At 46.0% G+C, this 22,443-nt stretch overlaps 1 protein-coding gene across 1 annotated transcript in view; it reads right to left on the reverse strand.

The window, feature by feature from the left end:
• Nucleotides 1-6,406: 6,406 nt before the first annotated feature.
• The window catches only part of Susd5 (sushi domain containing 5), a 39,934-nt gene continuing 23,897 nt past the window's right edge, over nt 6,407-22,443 (reverse strand). The window contains exons 4-5 of the mRNA XM_028767443.1: nt 19,962-20,150; nt 6,407-7,766 (exon numbers count right to left, since the gene is read on the reverse strand). Coding sequence (XP_028623276.1) covers nt 6,472-7,766; nt 19,962-20,150 — 1,484 coding nt within the window. The 3' untranslated portion in view covers nt 6,407-6,471. The remainder of the gene's footprint in view (nt 7,767-19,961; nt 20,151-22,443) is intronic.

Here is a 22,443-nt window from a genome sequence, read left to right on the forward strand (position 1 = left end):
GAATGAAGCCAAATTGAGTATGGTATGCATTTTAAAAAGATGGGTTACTGAATTCAGTTTGCAAGTGTTTTACTGGTACTTTTGGGGTCTGCATTCATGGACTCTTGGTCTCTCTTCTTTTGCTATGTCCTTACCTGTTTTGGTATCATCATAATACTGGTTTTCAGATTGGCAATGTTCCTTCAATTTCTATTTCATGCAGCAGTTTGAGGAACATTCATTTAGCCTATTTTTTATTTTTATTTTATTTATTTTTAAATTTTATTTACTTTTTGTCTGAGTGCTCTGCTGCATATACATCCACCTGCCTGAAGAGGGCACCAGATTTCCCTATAGATGGTTGTGAGCCACCATGTGGCTGCTGGGAATTGAACTCAGGACCTCTAGAGGAGCAGCCAGTGCTCTTAACCTCTGAGCCATCTCTCCAGCCCCCTTGTTTTATTTTTTTGAGACAGGGTTTCTTGTGTAGCCCTGGCTGTCCTAGAACTCGCTTCGTAGACCAGGCTGGCCTTGAAGATGCAAGAGATTCACCTGCCTCTGCCTCCCGAGTGCTGGATTAACATTTTTTTTTTTTCGAGACAGGGTTTCTCTGTGTAGTTCTGGCTGTCCTGGAACTCACTCTGTAGACCAGGCTGGCCTCGAACTCAGAAATCCGCCTGTCTCTGCCTCCCAAGTGCTGGGATTAAAGGCGTGCGCCACCACCGCCCGGCCCTGAGTGCTGGATTAAAGGTGTGTGATTACTGTTGATTATTTTATCTTTCTTCCTTCCTTCCTTCCTTCCTTCCTTCCTTCCTTCCTTCCTTCCTTCCTTCCTTCCTTTCTTTCTTTCTTTCTTTCTTTCTTTCTTTCTTTCTTTCCTTCTTTCCTTTTTTCTTTCTTTCTTAAAAGATTTATTTATTTTATGTATGTGAGTACACTGTAGCTGTCTTCAGACACACCAGAAGAAGGCATCGGATCCCATTACAGATGGTTGTGAGCCACCATGTGGTTGCTGGGATTTGAACTCAGGACCTACTGGGAGAGCAGTCAGTGCTCTTAACTGCTGAGTCATCTCTCCAGCCCGTTAGTTTTTTTTAAAGGTCTGATAGGATTCACAGGTGAGTCTGTCTGCTCCTGGGTTTTCTTTCCTGAGAGTCACTTTATTACTGCGTTAGTTTTTTTTAAAGGTCTGATAGAATTCACAGATGAGTCTGTCTGCTCCTGGGTTTTCTTTCTGAGAGTCACTTTATTACTGCTCTTTTCTCCTTGCTCAATATAGAAAACTCTTGTCTGTATCATTTTATGTGACTTTGGCTGGTCACATCTGTCCAGGAACTTATTCACTTCCTCTTAATTTCTCATCACTTGGAATATAGATTTCCAAAGGATCCCTAAGAATGCCCTGGATTTAGCTGAGAGCCATGGTAGTCTCCCCGTTTCCATCTCTTAATTTTCTTAGTTTGGGGTTTGTCTTAGTTGGGGTTTCACTGCTGTGAACAGACACCATGACCAAGGCAAATCTTATAAGGACAACATTTAATTGGGGCTGGCTTACAGGTTCAGAGATTCAGTCCAGTATCATCAAGGCCGTATCCAGGCAGGCATGATGCAGGAGGAGCTGAGAGTTCTACATCTTCATCTGAAGGCTGCTAGCAGAATACTGGCTTCCAGGCAGTTAGGATGAGTGTCTTAAAGCCCACACATAGTGACACACCTACTCCAACAGGGCCACACCTTCTAATAGTGCCACTCCCTGGGCCAAGCACATAAAAATCATCACATGGTTCCTCTTTACTTTGGCTACTTTTGCTTAGGATTTGTGAAACTCATTTATATTTTTTAAATACCCAGCCAGGTAGTGGTGGCCTCACCAAAAACAAAAAAACAAAACCCACAATCAAACAAACAAACCAAAAAAACCAAGGGAAAAACCAAACCAACACCACCACCAACAACAAAGAAATAGCCAATGCTTGGGTTCTTTATATCCCTCTTTCAGCTCTGTCTCATTGGTTTCTGCCCTGGGCTTTATTTTGTCTATCTACTGATCTGAAGTTTGGCTTAGTCATTAAAAAAGTATTGAGGTTCAGGGGGCTGGAGAGATGGCTCAGAGGTTAAGAGCACTGGCTGCTCTTCTTCCAGAGGACCTGAGTTCAATTTCCAGCACCCACAGGGTAGCTCACCACTGTATGCAGTTCCAGTTCCAAGGCATCTGACACCCTCACACAGACACACCTACAGACAAAACACCAGAGCACATAAAATAAAAGTAAGTAAGTTATTTTTTAAACTATTGAAGGGCATTCATAAAATATTTATCTGGGACTTATTTTATTTAAAAAAATCCTTTTTACTCTTATTTATGTGTGTGAGTGTGGGAGTGTGTGAGGAAACCATAGGAAGGTTTTGGGTTCCCTGGACCTGGAGTGCCATGGAGTTGTGAGGGGCCAGTGTGGGTGCTGGTAAGCAAATGCCTGTCTGCTGTAAGAGCAGTGAGTGCTTTTAACAGCTAAGCACCTCTTTAATTACCTCTTTGATTTTTTTAAAAAATTATTTTAAAAGAATTATATTATTTTTATATGTCTATGTGTTCTGCCTGTATGTATATCTGTATAGGCCACCATATGGTGTCAGATTCCCTAGAATAAGAGTTTCAGAAGGTTGTGAACTGCCTTGTGTGGTGGGAACTGAACCTATGTCCTCTGAAAGGGCAGCTAGTGCTCTCAACCCCTAAGGTATCTCTGCAGCCGTGATTAAAACAGTACTTTTCTTATGTTTATTTAGGTGCGACTGCTTTGCATGCAGGTATGTCTGTGTGTGAGCCACGTGTGTGCCTGTAGCTCATGGAGGTCAGAAGAGGGTGTAGGATCCCTTTGACCTGAGTTACAGACAGCTGTGAGCTACCTCGTGGTGCTGGGGATCAAACCTGTGTCTCTAAGAACAAGTCTTCTTGACCACGTTGAGCTGTCTCTCCAGCCCCCAGCCCTGAGTTTTTAAATAGAAGCATTTGTAGTTGTAAACTTTCTTCTTTGCTATATCCAAAAATCGAGCTTTTACTTTCACCTGCATCCAGTTTATGTCTGCCTTTCTTCAGTGACCCCTTTCTTCAGTGACCTATTAACCATTTAAGTGTCTCTTCAATTCCTATGTTTGTATACTTTCTTTAGCTATTGTTTTTTCTTTCTAGTTTTATTCTCCTATGGTTCGATAAGCTATAAGAAATGGTTAATATTATTACAGTTCTTGTATTTGGATTTACTTTGTGCCCCCGGGAGTGTTTGAATGTCAAAGTCCTACATTTGGATTCCTGAAGCATGTGGGCATGCGCTCTCAAGAGGAGAGAGTGTGTGAGGATAACAGGAGGGACTGAGCAAGGACATAGTCTCAGTTTGACAAGGGGTGGCTAGATCTCATGGGAGTCCTGGAGCATGAGTTACACAAGATAGTTCCCATTTTAGTAAGGAGGTGGGCCCCTTTGATCTCCATGCCACTGGTCCAGTGGGGGAGAAGGTAGGTCTCACTGTGAGTAAGGGTACATTAGATACTTTACTAGTGTTTTAGCAGTTGAAAGATCTTCACCTGCCTTGTGTGTCTGCAACACAGGGGGCTTGAGAGTCACAGACTCTTGGTGGCTGGAGGTGTCAGGGGATGTTACTCAAGGAGATGACATTTATGCTAATGGTTTCTGTTTAACTACACCATCCCTCCCAGCTAAACCTCTTCTCTGTCTCTGTCTCTCTCTGTCTCTCTCTCCCTCCCTCCCTCCCTCCCTCCTTCTCTCCCTCCTTCTCTCCCTCCCCCCCCCATCCCTATGGAATAGAGTATCTGGGCTTTTCTTGTTGCCAACTGGACACATGTTCTGAAGACTGTAGAGAGTAGTCAGGTCTTTATCCCCAACTGCTCCAGGTCCTGGCTGGACCATGGCTGCATCTTCCTCCAGGGTAGAGCTCCCCTTGCAGGGTCCTTCCAATGGCTAATCCTGTCACTGAGTGCCCTGCCAGCTCCATACCAACCTTTGGTCCTTCTGTCAGCTGGCATATTTGCAGACATCTGTCTAGCCCTCCTTAATTATTCCTTTGAGAGTTTAACTATTGAGAGGAGGGGTCACTGGGTGAGGTCTCTCAGGCCTGACCACACACAATTATTACTAGTGCACTGTTCTCCATGCAGGTTCTAGCTCAGCAGCACTGGAGAAAATCTAAATTCTAGACTTCTAGCATGTTCTCCAAATTCCTTTATGATTGGCATGAGAAGCTGGAAGGAGGAGAGAAGGGGCAGAATTTCTGCCCCCCAAATTCTGCAGCAGGAGGTAAGGAAGCTGAGGCCAGGGTTAGAGAGAACCACAGTGTACACAGCAAGCACTAAAACATTGTTTTTACTAGTGAATACTTTTTAAAAAGTCAGGTGGCTCAGTGGGTGAGGCGCTTAGTGTGAGACCTGGGGTTTGATCCCCAGAACCCATCTCAGGCCAGGCTCAGGAGTGGACATCTGTAATCTACAGAGAGATGTGTGTCAAGAGACAAGAGAGCTATCCTGGTGTATGCAGGTGTGAACAACAGGGACACCCTGTGGTAAACAATGTGGAAGGTGAGGATCAACGCCTGAGATTGCCCTCTGACCCCCCCCCCACAGTCGCAGATGCACACACAACATGTGTGTGTACACACAAGTTTAAAAAGTGGTCCAGGGATGTAGAAATTCAATACATTGATCAAGAATGTGGGGGAAATAACTTTATTTTAGATATATCAGAAGCTTTGTATTAATATAACCCCTCCCCCTCTCCATTTTCCTAAGCATCGCCATTCTCTCAAAGCTTTTGCAGTGACAGCTTAGGTTCCTGGTGAGCCCGTGACCCATGCCCTTCCACGAGCAGCCGCCTGTCCTTTCATATTAAGATGACAGCGAATTAGTAAAATGTATGAGCGAGCATGCTGTGCTGACTTCACAGTCCGTATTACAGAACAATGCATTGACATGTGTTAATAATTTATAATAAACTTATTAAGACATTTGTATTAATACCATCTACTTACAAGTTGGTATAAATTCAGGGCTCCAGGGTTAATTAGTTACTTACACCATCCCCGTGTGGACGCAAAGGTTATTTTACATAACTAGTCATAAAAATAGAAACGCTATCTCACAAGAGATTCGAATCTGATTTAAAAATGTACAGTCTCTGGGTTTACTCCATCGAGTTCTTCTTTGGCTACATACAGGAAACATCTTCTTCCCTCTCTCTGTTCCTTCTGAAGCAGATGTGTCCTTGCTGGTCCCCTCGGGCTTTTGTGTGACCCAGTGATGGTCCGTGGGATTTTGTATTGTGTTATACCGTTCCGTAGCTATCGATCCTGTTGTTTGCCAAAGCGTGACTCAAGCAGGTGAGAGCACAGAAAATACATCATGAGATCTTTTTTCTTCCTTTGGTAAAAGACCATCACCAACTTTTTTGTTTTAGGATTAGGGTTACACCATACCCAGAGATTGAACCCAGGACCTGCTAGACACATTCTCTGCTCCTGAGCCACACTCCCTGTCCACCTACGTTTCAACTGTAAAACTACCACCATACAAAACCAGACACTCCTGTGGTGCCCCAGAAAAAAAAAATGTACGGCCTCCACCACTTTCTTTCACGCCTTCAAGAACGTAATTCAGATAGAAACCCATGGTGTGCTTACTTCTGAGCTAACACCCTGGAGACAGCCAGAGGTGACACTTTACACGCTGTTGTGAGATGCCGAGGCTAAGTGAGAAAGGGCACAGGCGGTGTTCACCTCCCTGTCTCCGGGCCTTCCAGGGTTCCAAGATCACCCCATGACAGAAGCCAACGGTTCTTAACATCAACACACATCAGAACTACCTGAAGACCTAGCTCAGAGCTGGCCCAGCCACATCTTCAACAACTCCCCAGGTGATGTGCCCTGGTCGGAGGACTGTCTTTCTAGAATCACTGTTGAGACACCACTCAGTGGTCACTGTGATAAGCGACAGCTGGGATGGGTCAGGGCTGGGCTGTCCATGTCCGTCTCTATTCACCCTCCACCAAGCAGTGCCCATATTTGATAGAGCAGTCTTTCGACTTCTTCAAACATTTTCCCGCTTCCAAATCATTCCTTCTTCCTGGAGTTCAGAGAAACTGTTAACCCTGAGAGAAGAAACCAAGAATTGGGTTTCACTGCCAGCCCTGGAGCATGGAGTTTGTGATTTTCTCTCTCTAAAGACGAAACAAAAGGCGATTTTAAAACAGCTACTCCTCAACCTTATATTGGAATAGGGCCAAAGCAGAGGTCTGGGATTTCGGGCAATGAAATCCAGGGCAGCTGGTTGAGGAGACCTTGACACATATGATGATGTCACCAACCCCTTTCTACCCTTTAGGCACCTCCAGACTTGAACTCTAGAGGATGAAGTCTTCCCACCTCAGATCCCGAGAATCACAGTTAATCTTCCTCCAAGCGGCTTTGTGAGAGCCCTTGCTGACAGAGGCTAGACCTTCTCCATCTCAATCTGCTGGTGGTAGTGTCTAGCCTGCCTCTGTCCAACGTTCAGCTTGTATACAGAGCTCTTGTGCTGGCACCTACGGTAGCCCCACACGGCTCCCACGACTGTCAGCAGCAGCAGTAGACACAGGACAGTGACGACGGTGGCGATCACTGGGCCTTTCCTGAAGCTGGGACACTCATCCCCCACACACGGTGCCAAGGTTGGAAGAAGTTTCTCCTCGCTTGCACCAGGCCCAGGGCCCTCCTGTCCCAAGAAGTCCTCAGACAGCAGGTATGGGAAGCTATCCTGAACCTCAGGAGCTGTGACCTCCGCTGGAGGCTGGGTGGCCTCCACATTAGTCGAGGGGATGCGTTTACGTGTCGGCTGGAGGGCTGTTGGTACCGTCTCTTGGGTGGAGGTGATCAGTTCATAGGATGAGGTGGCCGTGGGTGACTGCCGTGTGGTAACTCTCCGGGGTATAGTTGATTGATAATTGGTCAAATCAACATTCCAGGTATGGGAACTCTCAGTCTCAGACACATTGATGGGTCCCGGAACCAGAGCTTCTACGTCAAGCATTTGAGATGGACCAATCGAGCTGTGTATCACAGATTCGCTTGGTGTGACGGTGACATTCTTGTGCTCTTTAACTTTCCCAATAGGCTGATCAGGAGTCATGAGGACACTTTCATCTGGTCCCACTGACCCATGCCCCTTGTCCTCATCGTCCTCCTGCCCAGCCTCTACCTTCCTCCAAGCCCCATCTGTCACAGGGTAGCCGTCTAACCAGGAATCATCGCTGCTGCTCACCCCTGGGTCCTCTGCCTTGCTGTCATTCCTATCCACAAATGGCTCTGAGGGGCTGTAGGTGGTGGCATAGACCAGCCTCGTTTCAGACTCCTCTGGGGCCGGTTTCTCGTCACTGTGATTGTCTCCGACAGGAAGTGGCTCTTTGGTCTCATCTCCCACATCCTTTTCCAGCTCTGGCTTGTGGAAAGTCTCGGCCGGAAACCAGAGTGAGTACTTCCGGTGTAGGCGGGATCTCGGCCAGTCTGTGCGGACGCTGCTCCCAGCGACTGGCAAGCCTGTGGTTGGCACGAAGGCTTTTTCTTGGGCTATATTTTCTTTAGAGACAGAAGTGAAGACCAGACGATCTTGTTTTGGTGTCTCGTCAGAGGCGTCTTCCTGAGCCTTTTCCTTTTCTCCCTCTGCGCGGGAGTCTTCCATGAGTTCCCTGAATGACACTGATCTGTCGTCTGGGAAATTTTCTTCATAGTCAATATGGGCCTCGGCCTCATCTAGAGGGAAAGAGGAGAAACTTCATTAAATGTAAAGACATGGGGTCAATGTGGAAAACCCAAAGGGGAACAGACCATAGAGATTGTAAGAGAATTAACAGTTGTCGCTTGAGAGTCAGTCACCCCTGAAGAACTTGGACCATTATAACTAAAATAAGAGCTTACCATAGGCATTGGGGAATCTATGAAATATTTAAAAACCAAGCGCATTTCTATATACTAGAAAACAACTTTTTCCACCAATCAGGCAACATACACAAGCTGGTCCAAGGTCCCCAACACATACACAGCAGAGGACTGCCTGGTTGATCTGGCTTCAGTAGGAAAAGGTGCACCTAACCCTCGAGAGACTTGAGGCCCCAGGGAGTGGCGAGGCCTGGCAAGCAGGGTGCCGGGGACATACTCTTGGAGATAGGGAGGAGAAGGTATGGGATGAGGAACTGTGGGAGGGTGGACCAGGAGGAGGGTAATGACTGGACTGTAAAAAAAAAAAAAAAAAAAAGGTAATAATAATGAAAAAGAATAAAAGGAGATTATAAGACAGGAAATAAAAAACTTACTTTCATCGCCCACATGGGGTGGGATTTATGGTGATGCAGTTGCATTTGTATCACTCATATTCCTATAAATGACTCCAATAAACTCATTGGTCCAATTTAAAAAAAATAGAAAAGCAAACAACTTAAAAAAAATTTCAGGGAACTAATAGTTTTAAGGATACCACTTAGAATAACAACAACAACAACAACAAAAATGAGGTGTGGTAGTGCGTGCCAGTAATTCTAACCTTTGTGACAATGAGGCAGCAGGGTTGTGACTTGGAGTCTAAGCCATGTAATGAGACCCTGTCTCAAGAGTGGCGGGTCGGGGAGCAGGGGGTGTAGCTCGGCTGGGATAGTGCTTGCTAGCACGCACAGTGCAGTTCACTGTGGTAAATACTGTGATCTTGGTCAGCTCATACTTGCAGGACACCATCCCTCATTGAGGGAAATCGTGGCAGGAACCTGGAGGCAGGAGCTGAAGCAGAAACCATGGAGAGATACTGCTCCCCAGCATGCTCTCAGAGCTGTGCCCAGCTAGCTCCTCCATCTACACATCTCCCTGTCTCCAACTTCTGAGATAGGGGGTCAGCTCCGGCTGACCTGGAACTCACTGTGTAGACAAGGCTTGCCTCAATCTCATATTTACTAGCCTCTGTCTTCTGAGATCAGCTTTCTTATAGTACAAGTCCATGGTGTGCTGGGTTCTCCCAAATAGCTATCAAGCAAGACAGTGACCTACAGACATGCCCATAGGCCAACCTGACAAAGGCCACTTTATCTTCCCAGGTGATTCAAGCCAGGTACAAATGGCAACCAGCACAGTGGACAAGGATCTGGGTTTGATCCCAGCACCATGTCAACCAGATGTGCACACCTGTTATCTCAACACTCAAGATGTCAAGGAAGGAGGATCAGAAACTCAAGGTCATCCTCAGCTATATAAGAAGTTTGAGGCCAGTCTGGGATATATGGAACTCTGTCTCAAACACACACACACATACACGCACACACATGCATAGACACACACTATACATAAATAAAATGTAAAAATATTGAATAAATAAAATTTAAAAATGGGTCAGAGCCATATATATCTAACCCCGTTGCTGGGAGCTGGGGACAGGAAGATTCCCCAAGACTTGCTGGCCAGCAACACTAACAAAAAAATAGAGGGCTTCAGATTCAGGGAGAGACTCTCTCTCAAGACAAATAAAAAACAAGGTGGAAGGAGGTGGGGGATGGTTCACTGGGCAAATGTGCTCACCATTTAAGCATGAGGACATGAGTTCAAATCCTCCAAGCCTACATAAAACCCAGGTAGAGACTCTCCAGAAGCTCACAGACCAGCAAGTCTTATGTATTGTTATAGGAAAACAATGAGACTGTCTCAAAGTGAAAGGCAAGGACCATGGCCCAAGGATGCGCCTTGTCATGTCATTCCAGGTCCTGCTATGGACCAACTCCTTCACTCAGGGAACTTCACTGAAGTCGACCAGTTGTCCTGAAATCTACACGTTGGTCTTACCCTGCTGAATAAATGGCTGGTTTTTATTTATAAACTGTACTTTAAAACACAACACACAAGATCAGATGACAAAACTTTTCTCTAAACTTTATGTGAAATGGATCAGTTGTCTTGGATCCAGGTGAAGATATTCAAAGGCATTAAAGTCTTGGGCCAGGAATGAAGAGGTTAGATTTGCTGGTATTGCCATTTGGATGGGCCATGATGGAAAGATTGCCAATGGAGATGGTCTCCTTCCTTTTGTCTTTTTTTTTTTTTTTTAAGATAGGGTCTCTATGTAGCCCTAGTTGAAACTCTGTAGTCCAGGCTGGCCTTAAACCTATTTCTGACTCCTTACAGCCTTACATACCCCAGGCTGGTCTTATTAAACTTAGCAAGTACCTGAGGCTGGCCTTAAACTTCTCCCAAGAGCCTCTTAACCTCCACCCCTTGTGTGCTGAGGTTACATCATTAGACACCTTGGCTAGCTCTAAATTGTTACACATGTGTGTACTGTTCACAAAAGCCAGAAGAGGGTGTCAGAGCCTTTGGAACTGGAGTTAGATTGTCGTGAGCTTGCATGCAGGTGCTGGGAATTGAACTTGGGTCCTCTGGAAGAGCAGTCAGTGCTCTTAACCACCAAGTTCCCTGGTTATTGATTAAGCCAGTAGGGTTTGGGTGAGAGGATGGTTTACTATGCAGAAAAAGCTATGACAGTGGCCATGAGTTGCTTGAAGGAAGGAATCCAGACATTAAATCTGTAAGGTAGGATAAGAAGACCTATCACAAGTATTTGAAAAATACTTTTTTTTTTTAAGAGACAGGGTCTTGCTATGTTGCCCAGGCTAGCCTATAATTCATAATCTCCTAAATTGCTGTGATTACAGATATTCATCTTCATGTATGGCTCACAGAGGCATCTTTAAAGGAATGAATGAGTAAATTGTTCTGGCATGGGGAAGGAGGAAAAGTCTGAAGTAGCTCACACCCAGGTTGTTCTCCAAAGCAGCTTCGTAACCACTCGGAATAGAAGACCTATTTCCAGGAGCACAGCCCCCAAACGCAAGGGGGCGCTGGGCCACTGCCAAGTGATGAGGAATGAACGGCTTATGAGGAATGAACGGCTTGTCCTAAGTCCTCTGAAAAGACACCATTGTTGAATGTACACACACAGTCTCACACACACACACACACACACACACACACACACACACACAGAGTCACAGGCATACGCATGCGCACATATTCACATACATGCATAGACACACATGCACACACAACACACACATACACATGCACACACTCATACACAGGCACAGGCACACACACACACACAGGTCCCTCCCCTCATTTTGTCAGTTTCGTAGAGTGCCCCAGGAGACCATTGCTGACAGGTTCATCAGAAAAAGGCAGAGAGGTGATTATTCACCAAAATCAAATCTTACTGCAAAGAAACTTGGTATTCTTCACAAGCAAGCCCATGGGTTATTTTATGCTATGACTGTTAGCTTTCAAACCTGGGACAAATGGCTGAGCTGCCTACTTAACCTATCAAAGCAGACCTGGCTGTCAGCTTCTCCCTGCACCTGTTACAGTGTCCTCCTGGCTGGCATACCCTGCTCTCTGCCCTTTACTCTCCAGGACCAGGAGTTGGCCTGCTTTCCCCTATATAGTCCAACCATTTTGGTTAACTGCCCTCTTTGTAATTTTGGGCTTCCTGTGTGCTGCCCCTGGTTCTCCTCTTGCCCCTCTTTCTTCTCCGCATCCCTCTCCACACATGACTCTGCTCATGTCCATTCTGGACTCTCCCAGATGTCCCTGCTTCTGGCGATCCTCTTCCATATAATCTCCAATAAATCTCCTCCACCAGACTGAGTGAGCAGTCATGCTCTTTTTCTTTGATTTCTTTTTTCATTTAGTGTCCAATTTGCTTTTAATTAAATAAGAATAAGAATAGGGTGGGAAGATGGCTCAGCAGGTAAGACTCTTGCTGTCAAAGCCTGATGGTTTTGAGTTTTACCCCTGGGGTTCACATGGTGGAAGGAAGGAAGTGGCTGCCACAGGTGGTCCCCTGACTTCCACTCACATGCTGTGGTGCACATACATATGTGCACATACACAGGCACAAAGTGGGCTTCTCTAAAGGCCGTGAGCAACATTTGTCTATATGAATAGAAGTGTACATATTGGGAAGGCATCTTGGTACCATATCAATTTAGCCAAACAATAATAAGTTCACCCCCATGGCCCTGATCTCTTCAGGTTTTTGCTGTTGATTTTTGTGTTTTGAGGCAGGGTTTTACTATGTAGCCCTGGCTAGCCTGGACCTCATTATGTAGATCAGACTGGCCTTAAACTCAGAGATCCACCTGCCTCTGCTTCTGAAGTTGTGGGATCAAAGTCACGAGCCATCATACCCAGCCAGAAGCCAGTTTTTAATAACGCTTTATTTGGTCTGACGTCTATGAGCCCGATGGACAGAGCCAGTGCTTGGGAAAACCACTGTTCAACTCCTTCTTCTATGTGATTTATCCGGTGTTCTTTTTTTTTTCCTTTTTTCTCATGGTTTTTCAAGACAGGTTTTTTTCTGTGTAGCCCTGGCTTTCCTAGAACTCACTCTGTAGACCAGGCTAGCCTTGAATTCAGGGATCCACCAGTCTTGGGATTAAAGGTGTGCACCACCACCATATCTGGTTTATCCTATATTCTTAAATATGTTGTAAAGTGAACTTGCGTCTTCAGTAGGGACAAGAGATTAACCATAATTGAACTGTCACTGTCCAGAGTAAGAGATACTGACCCTCATCCTAGCTGCCTGGAAGCCAGTATTCTGCTAGCAGCCTTCAGAGGAAGACGTAGAACTCTCAGCTCCTCCTGGACCATGCCTGCCTAGATGCTGCCATGCTCCCACCTTAGTGATAATGGACTGGACCTCTGAACCTGTAAGCCAGACCCAAATAAATGTTGTCCTTATAAGACTTGCCTTGGTCATACATGGTGTCTGTTCACAGCAGTAAAACCCTAAGATACTCATACACATTTTTTTAAAAAAATAAAGGTAGATAACACATGAGGAATGACACCCTAAATTGTCCTCCCGTCCCCATACACACACGTCTCCATCCACACACAAGTATACATGCATACACAGAGAAGCACAGAAGACTAGGTAAATAACACCCTGGCTTATTCAGCTTATAAGATATGTTCTTGGTATCTCTGACCGTCTGCTTCCTTCTTTCCCTCACTGGCACCCAGGCCCTCATCTCCGGGAGCCACCTTGTACACATCTGTAGCACTGGAAGAGAGATAGTCGGGGGCTGATATCCAGAAGGACCCATTGCTCCAGGGTTCTCCTGCTGCCACCACCCTCCATCCTTGTCACGTTTTGGGAAACCTATGCATAGGTTCTCTTTGCCCTCGTGTCCTGGTTACACAGCCTTTAAAAATAGTCATTTTAAAAAAAGACATGCAGACATGCCAGAAATAACTAGTGGCTCAATGAACCTCTGAACAAATATGGTCATATTGACGAGGGAATTCTAAATTCAGCTTTGGGCTCATGTTTGAGTCAATGAGCAAAAACGGAGCCCAAATGGCAGAGAAAAACAGAGACTGAAGTTGATTTAAGAAACCAAAAGAACGCTGTCCACAGTAAGAGCAGGGGTGGGGGTGGGGTGACTCAAGGAGAAGACAGTTTGGAGTGAGCTTCTGACCCTGCTTGCTGGGAGTTTTGAGGTTCCTGGCAGAGGCACCCCTTATTCAATGATGACACAGAAATGTCACAGGCCTCATTTAAGTCCAAGCTCGGTGAGTTTTGGTCCTGTTTATGTGCACAGGGAAGGCAGGAAAGCTTTGTGGACGTCAGTTTCCCCTTCTACACACTGGAGCTAGCTATTAATATACTCACACTTACAATGAGGTAAAACATGTAAAATGCCTTTTGTGAAAATGGGCAGGGGCAAGTTGGGGTGGTGGTCAAGTTGGGGTGGTAGAGTTGTTCTGATTTTTAATATTTTTTAATTTTATGTTTATGAGTGTTTTGTCTGCATGGATGCAGTTACAGACAGTTGTGAGCCTCCATGTGGGTGCTGGGAATTGAACCTGGATCCTCTGGAAGGGCATACAGAGATGGCACGGAGCAGATATCTGAATGGTAACAGCTACATCTCAGTGCCCTACAGAGATGTGTCTCATGGCTGTGGCTGACCAGACCAGAGGAATTAAACAGAAAGGCTAGAGAAAGCCAGACATGGTGGTAGACATTTACAACCCCGGACTATGAGAGGTGCAGGCTGGAGTATCTGGGGTTCAAGGCCTTCCTCAGCTGATAATGGACTCTAGGCCAGTTTGCACAACAGGAGAGATTATCCCCCAAACAAACAAAAGCCCTTAGGAAACATGACAGAGGAAAAATCAAGCTTGTTCACAGGGTAATGGTTCCTGCTGCCAGGTCTGGGGAGTCCCACATGGGGGCAGGACACAATCTACTGCCAGCTGTCCTCTGACCTCCACAAGTGCATCATGGCACCCACACCCACACAAAACCAATAAATAATAAATGCAGTAAGTGCAAAAAAAGCCTAAACAAAAGAAATAAACAGATCAAATAAATGAATACACATAGATACACATATCTGTACACACACACACACACACACACACACATACACACACCTGTACACAAACACAGGCACATACCCATACACACACCTGTACAGATACACCTGTACACACACACAGATACACCTATACACACATACACACCTGTACACATACACAGATACACACACCTGCACACACACCCAGATACATCTATACACACATACACGCAGCTGTACACGTACACAGATACACACACCTGTACATACACACATCCTGAATCAACCCATTTACTAGTCATTGGGTGTCTCATGGAGACCAGGAAGGAGAGGATGAGAAGGTAGCAGGGAAGTCAGGGAGCTGGTGTTTGTGGGGGATGGGCACAGAAGTCACGACGTTACTGTACAGAAGTGCTCAAGGGATTTAACAACCATAGACATTAAGGAAGTGAAAGCTGAGAAACATACCCACAGGAGATGCTGTCTGTGACTGTTGTATTCAGTGGCTTTGGTGAGTGGGGGGATGTACCAGGCCAGGGGCAACAAAAAGTGATAAGGAAGGGAACCAAGGGCACATTCTTCCCACCCCAGGCTTACAGAGATCCTCCTGCCTCTGCCTCCTGAGTTCCGATGTTAAAGATGTGTGCCCCTACTGACACATTTTAATCTCCATGAAAACCAGGGAAGACAGAATGGTGGCCCTGGCAGGCAGAGAAGGCTGTCCAAGGAATGGTGAGGGCTAGTTTTGCTTGTTTGATTTAAAAAAAAACTAATTAATTAATTTTGTGTTATGTGGGGAGTGACAGCACTTGAGTGGAGGTCAGAGGAAATGTGGGTGTCACTTCTGTCCTTCTACATGTGGGTTCTGGGGATCGAACTCAAGGCCTCAGGCTTGATTTTACCCTAAGAGCCATCTCATCAGCCCTAAGTCTTGTCGTTTTTTTAGATTGTTTACTTAAGATATTTAAATGACAGAAGGCTTTGAGGAGAGCTGACAACAGAACACTCAGCCTCCTTAATTTGCTATCCTGAAAGAAAGAAAGAGTGCTAGACTTAGACTTAGCCCAGGTGTTCCTGGGGCCCTGCAAGTCCCGACCACTAAACTAACTGGCCTGCCGTGTTCTCCCTCAGATGCTGGGATTTTGTAGCGTTGGCTTTAGAGCCCTGGTCTGGATCTAGCTACTCAGTCTTCCATTCTCCTGTCCAAATCCACACATGTTGGTTTCCGTTCCCAGGTTGGCAGCTTTGTCTGGCATGCCTCTCTGCTGTGCTCAGTATCTAGCTATAACTGGTTGTTGCTCTAATTACAGAAAACCCTCGATGCTCTGCTCGGTAAGCATGGGTACAGATCTCCTTGCTGTGTCTGGTTCTTACTATGACAAGCCCGTGTCCTTCTTCAGGGCCATTTTTCTTTCTGGGTCACTAGTGCTATGAGAACAGTCCCTACCCTGTTGCCTCCTAAAGTGTTTCTGTAGTTCCTCTGGCTCACAGACCCTCCCCTCTCCATTCTGTCACCTGTCCTCAGGTTAGAGGGGTTCTGTGGCTCCTGCCCCTGGCTCCAGAGGGGCCATAAATCCTGTGTGGCCAGAGGGGAAAGGATGCTGACAGCAAGAAAGACTGAAGCAGAAAACCTGGGAACTAAAACTATTAGCCCTCACTTCCATTGGCAAGTGCTAAGAGTCCCAAAGGCCAGTGGAAACTTCTGCCCCAAGTTCCGTAGGTGTGTTTGGTTCTTGTCTTCAGACTCTCTATTGTAGTACAGACTGGCCTCTAACTTACTGGGAAGCAGAGGTGACTTTGAAGATGAAGCCTCCTGCTTCCATCTCCCAAGTGCTGGGGTGGGTGATGTATGCTTCCATGCACAGTTTATACAGTGTCAGGGATCATACCGGGGGCTTCATATATGGGACACTAGCACCCTATCAACTGAGTAAAACACCAGCCTCCCCAACACCCCCATTTATGGTTTATGTAGGTCTGTGATGTCTGGAAGACTGGGTGGCCCTACGCTTTGACTATCCCTCTCCTCACCATTCTCTCTCCTTCCTTCCTTCTTTCCTTCCTTCCTTCCTTCCTTCCTTCCTTCCTTCCTTCCTTCCTTCCTTCTTTTTTCCCTTATAGCTATCTAGAATATCCATGAAAAATATCTCATGTTGCCCAGGCTGGCCCAGAATTCACTATGTAGCCCTGAACTCCTGCCTCACCTCCCCTGTTGAGAGCACAGGTGTGTGGCACCATACACAATAAGTGTGGCACCAAAGAGCTAACCCATGGCCTCACACATACTTGGAAAGCACGCTATCAGTTGAGTGATGCCACACAGTCTTTTTCTGTATCTTTTTCAGACATATTTTCATGTGACCCAGGCTGGCCTTGAACTTGCTATTCAGTCAAGGATGATCTTCACCTCCTGCTCCTCCTGTCCCCAGCTCCCAGGATGTGCCACCATGACCTTGTTGGTGAAGGTTTTCTGCAGACAACACACACACACACACACACACACACACTTTACTAGGACACAGATACTGTAAATGCTAAGTCTTCAGAGTAAGGAAAACAGTAGCGGTCTGTCCACCCAGCCAAGTGTGGAAGCCAGAATCCTCTCTGACTCCTCGCTGCAGTGAGAAAATAAACACCTTCTAGAACACACAAAACCTGCATTTAGTTCTCATCCTCCCCGGGCCAGTAAACTACCCATTTGGTAGATGGGTGTGGCTCACAGGAAGGTACAACTTCAGCGCCTCTGGAAAATATTAAGAGTCTGGGTGAGGATGGGTGCTAGACAGTTGATGGGCAACGCCCTCTGCCCTCCAGCACCTGTCTGCTTCTGTAACTTTAGTTACTAGGAACTAACAAGCATTAGTGATAGTGGTCCTAGGCAGGCCTGTAATAATTTCACAGGGAACTTTAAAATCTGTGCTAACAAATATTGCATTTATCAATTTTATTTATTTATTTATTTATTTATTTATTTTTACTTATCTAACACCAAATGTTTGTAATAGTCCATAGAATTTGCAGATGGTCTATAGCTAAACCACCCTCTGAAAAATTATACAATGAATTTAAAGAATAACAAAAGCACATTCATCAAAACATGCTCTGAATTGAGACGAGATTAAGCCACATGCAGGGACAGAATCTTTATTCTGAACAGTTCTGTTTACGGGCTAGGGTGTAGCTCACTTGGTAGAGTGCTTGCTTAGCATGCATGAGGCCCTGGGTTCTATCCTCAACCCTGGATAACCTCCTGTCTTTTAATTCTTTAGCTGGCAGAGAAAGAACCTGATCAAGACCCATTGACGGAACCAAGACTATGTCTCAAGAAGAAAAAAAGAAACTAAGGGCTGAGCATGGTGGTGAACATCTTCAAACCCAGCACTCTGGAGGCAGATGGATCCCTGTGACTTTGAGGTAAGCCTGGTCTACATAATGAGTTCCAGGATAGCCAGGGCTACACAGAGAAACGCCGTCCAGAAAATAAGAAAGAAAAGAAAAGGAACCAGGCAGGGAAATGGCTCAGTGTTGAAAGCGCTCATGGCATGAAGATTTGAGTTGGACCCCAGGACCCACATGGTGGAGGGAGAGAGCGCTGTGTGCTGTCCCATGACTTCCACCTACATCCCATGGCGTGTATGCACTGCATGTGTGCACATTAGTAATAACGAAAAAGTAGACAAAACAAAAATACAGTATAATGTGTGTGTATTTGTGTTACTGGAGACCAAACCCAGAGCTTCACATGTGTCAGACAAACACTTTATAAATAAACTCAACCTCCCAAGCTGGGAAGAGTATTTATAACATTAATTATGAATGTCTCATAAGAAAATCTATGGTATGTAAATGAACATCTTTCTTCCTCCTTCCCTCTGTCCTTCCCTCTCCCCCCCTCCCTTCCTCCTTCCTTCCTTCCTTCCTTCCTCCCTTCCTTCCTCCCTTCCTTCCTTTCTGTTTGTGTTTGTTTGAGGCAGGGTTGCTTTGAGTAGCCCAGGCTGTTCTGTAACTTGCTCTGTATATAGACCAGGCTGACCTCAAACTCAAAGATCCACCTAGCTCGGCTTCCCAAATGCTGAGACTAAAGGTATGTGACACCATGCTTGACTGTAAATGACCAGTTCTGATTAGACATTAAAATTTCAATTAGAAAACCTGGCAAATCACTTCCGCTGACAATTAACATGAGGAAAGTTTAATGCTTGACTGGCACATCGTCAAGACCGCACTACCATTCATGAAATGAACATTTTGACTGAATTCACAGGCGGCAATCCTGAAGGCTGCTGGGAATGTGGAACATGAGCTACCAGAAACTTCTGGTGGGAGAGCGCGAGGACTGATGTTGATCCAGCTTCACAGGATCCATAATCACAGAAAAGACAACCCTCCGGCCTAAGTCTCCATCTTTGGTCAGAGATTTGGTCACAGTAATGAGAAAAATAAACACCAGAGGGTCAACTTAGCAGACTGGTCTACAAAACACCCGAGGGGCAACCTCTGAAGCTTCACAAGCATGTTGTATGGCAGAGTCCTGCTCATAGGAGCCAGTGACCAGACACAGCCTGAGAACCCAGTGGCACAGATGACAGCTCATGGGCACAGTTCCTGACAGCCACAAATTGAAAACAAGCCAAACATCGCCTCTGGCAGCCTGATACACAGGGCTGTGTCAGACTGTGGATTGTCATTAACAGCGGAGACATACAACAAACCAAAACTTTAAGCATTGTGGGTGGATCACAGGGTCCAAAAGATGTTCTAGTAACCGTCATAATCCTCTCATGAGCTACAGGACATTTGAGGACAAACTGTCCTAAGTACAATGCTGTAGCGGGGCTGGGGAAATGTCTCAGTGGTTAAAGTGCTTCCTGTACAAGTGTGAGGAACAGAGTTTGGAGCCCCCGGAATGCCCGTGAATGCTGGGTAGGCATGGGGGTCTGTTTGTAATTTAATTGACAGTTCAGAAGGCAGAGATAGAACAAGACTATCTAGCAAGACTGTCTCTGCTTATATTGGCAAACTCTGGGTTAACAGATATACATGCAGGCAAAGCACCCATAACACATGAAATAAAATAACACAAAGTATTTAAAAAGTAACTTAGACCCAGGCAGTGGTGGTCCCAGCACTTGTGAGGCAGAGGCAGAGGTAGGCAGATCTCTTGAGTTTGAGGCCAGCCTGGTCTACAGAATGAGTTCCAAGTCAGCCAGGGCCTCACAGAGAAACCCTGTCTCGAAAAACAACAAAAGAAACATCATCATCATCGTCATCATCATCATCATTATCATCATAAACAATGAAAAAGAAAGAAAAGAAAAAAAAAACATTTTAACTTAAGATCAAGTCTCTCCTTAGAGGAGGGGGTGGGGTGGGCTTGTTAACCCTTCACCTCCAGCAGGCAGATAAAGAGGGCAGTTGATCACATTTGCAATGCCCCGGCACATGTCCTCCCAGGTGTAGAGGCTTTAGGTGCCTGGGGGTGGAAAGAAGCAGAATGGCGGCTGTCTGCCAGCCCTGTGTGGGCTGCATGTAGGGAAGTAGCGCTTACCTTTGCCACAGGCTTGCACCAGTCCATACCACTCCCCACAGCTGTTGCATAGCAAGGTGAACGCCGTTTCCCGATGGCCTGTGATGGACCCTGGCGCACACACATACAGCAGCTCGTCCCCCATCTCCAAGCCAGTGCGACCCTGGAGGATGGTGTGTGGGAATGATGGTGGGTCTCCACACGGTCTCTCTGAGGAGAAGCAGCAACAGTCACAGTCTCCTAAGTGTGATGGTTAATCTCGCTTGTCAGCCTGACAGAACTGGAATCGCTACAGAAATGCATCTCTGCGCATGTCTATACGGGATATCTACGGGGTTTCCTATACTGGGTTAACTGAGGTTGGAGGGCCTTAATGTAAGGGCACATTTCACGAGCTCTGGTCCAGGACTGGATACAAAGGAGAGTTTAGCGGGGCACGGTGGTGCACACCTTTAATCCCAGCACTTGGGAGGAAGAGGCACGAAGATCTCTGAGAATCTGAGGCAAGTCTGGTCTACAGAGTGAGTTCCAAGATAGGAGTACAGAGAAAGAAAAAGACAGAGACAAAGACAGAGAGAGACAGAAAAGAGAGAGACACAGAGACCGTCACAGAGACACAGAGACAGAGAGATAGGCAGAGACACAGAGAGATAGAGACACACAGACACACAGAGAGATAGACAGAGACACAGAGAGATAGACAGAGACACACAGAGAGGTAGACAGAGACCAAGACCGAGAGACACAGGCAGAGGGGGAGCTGACTGGGGATGCAGGAGCCTCCAGCCTTCTTCACCATGTATGGGACTGCACCCTCAGGCTGTGAGCCGAAAGAAAGGCACCCTTCATCAAGCCGTTGCTGTCAGTATTCCACCCCAGAATCAGGTCGAGTAGCACATACACAAGTGATACAGACATTCCCAGTCTATGAGAAAAAACTGCAGAGTGAACCCACCTGCCCCTACACTTTGTCCCTTGAATACCACCTATACCCAAACCAGGATCCCAGGGACAAGCTCCACTAACTCACAGCCTGGCAGAATGCCTGACACAGAGGAGGCACAAAAAAAAAAAAAAAAAAAAAAAGGCTTGTTGAGTGACTCATTGTGGTACCAAGTAACAGTTTGTATTTTAAAATTGCCAGACACCAAGACCCCTCTGAGGTCTCCTTCATGACTCAGAGGTACAAGCTCACAGCAGGTCCTTTTGCCATGTTTGGATGAAGGAGTCAGGGTGTCGTCAAGAGACCTACCTACATGCAGAGGTATTCTACATGTACGTTCACATAAATACATGTATAGCATCTGTCTGATAGCTAATGGTAACATGGCTACCAGTGCAATCATACATGTGAAATACATACGAATGGAAATATTCATTCTGTACATATATAAATGCACATATACAAAGTTCCATATATACAAGAGTTGACAGGATAAAGAAATGGCACATATGCAGAATGAAATTTTAATTTGTTTATTTTTTATGTGTGTCTGTGGTGTACATGCATGTTTGCATGCACATGTGTGCATTTAGGATGTCCTCCCCTCTCTCCCATCTTACTCACTGAGGCAGGGGCTCTCAGTCAGATCCATTGCTCTCCCATCTGGCTATCTCACTAGCTAGCTTGCTCTGGCGATTCCCTGTCTCTTCCTTCTGAGGCTGGGAGTGAAGGCAGACCACCACATCCACGGGGTGTGTGTGTGGGGGAGAACCACATCCACCCGGCATTTATGTGGATCCTAGGGACCTGAACTCTGGTCCTCATGCTTATTGGCAAGCAGCCAAGGCATTTCCCACAAAGGAAACTTTATGTAGCCATAGAGGGAAGAGAGCCCATGATATTTACAGGATGGTGGGCACAGCCGGAAGTCATCATTTTAAGCAAAAGAAGCCAGATCCAGACAAACAAATTCCACTGGTTTTGAGTCATATGTGGGGCTGAGATTCACAATGACATAAGATGCACATAAAACATTTGCTTCTTTTTTTTTTATTTTATTTTCGAGACAGGGTTTCTCTGTGTAGCCCTGGCTGTCCTGGAACTCACTCTGTAGACCAGGCTGGCCTCGAACTCAGAAATCCGCCTGCCTCTGCCTCCCAAGTGCTGGGATTAAAGGCGTGCGCCACCACTGCCCAGCCATTTGCTTATTTCTTAAAAGATTGAAATTACATTTATTTGTTTTGTGTGTCTGTACATGTGCATGTGTGTGGGCACACGTGTGCACGCACGTGGGGCACCTACCATGGAGCATGAGTGGAAGCCAGAGGACTTTGGGGCAGTCTATTTTCTCCTTCTGCCCCGTGGATCTCAGGGATCAAACTCAGGTTGTTAGGCAAGGGCTTGGTGGCGAGCTCCTTTATCTGAGCCCTCTCACTGGCCCAACATCTGTATATTTTAAGCCCAAATGGGATTCAATTGTGCCTATTACTGAGAACTCTGCTTTGTTTTTTAGTTAACTCTATATTTGTAAAAAGGTATTTTAGATTTGCACAAAATTGA

This window comes from Grammomys surdaster, unplaced genomic scaffold, assembly GCF_004785775.1.
Source record: "Grammomys surdaster isolate TR1022 unplaced genomic scaffold, NIH_TR_1.0 172, whole genome shotgun sequence".
Lineage (NCBI taxonomy): Eukaryota > Metazoa > Chordata > Mammalia > Rodentia > Muridae > Grammomys > Grammomys surdaster.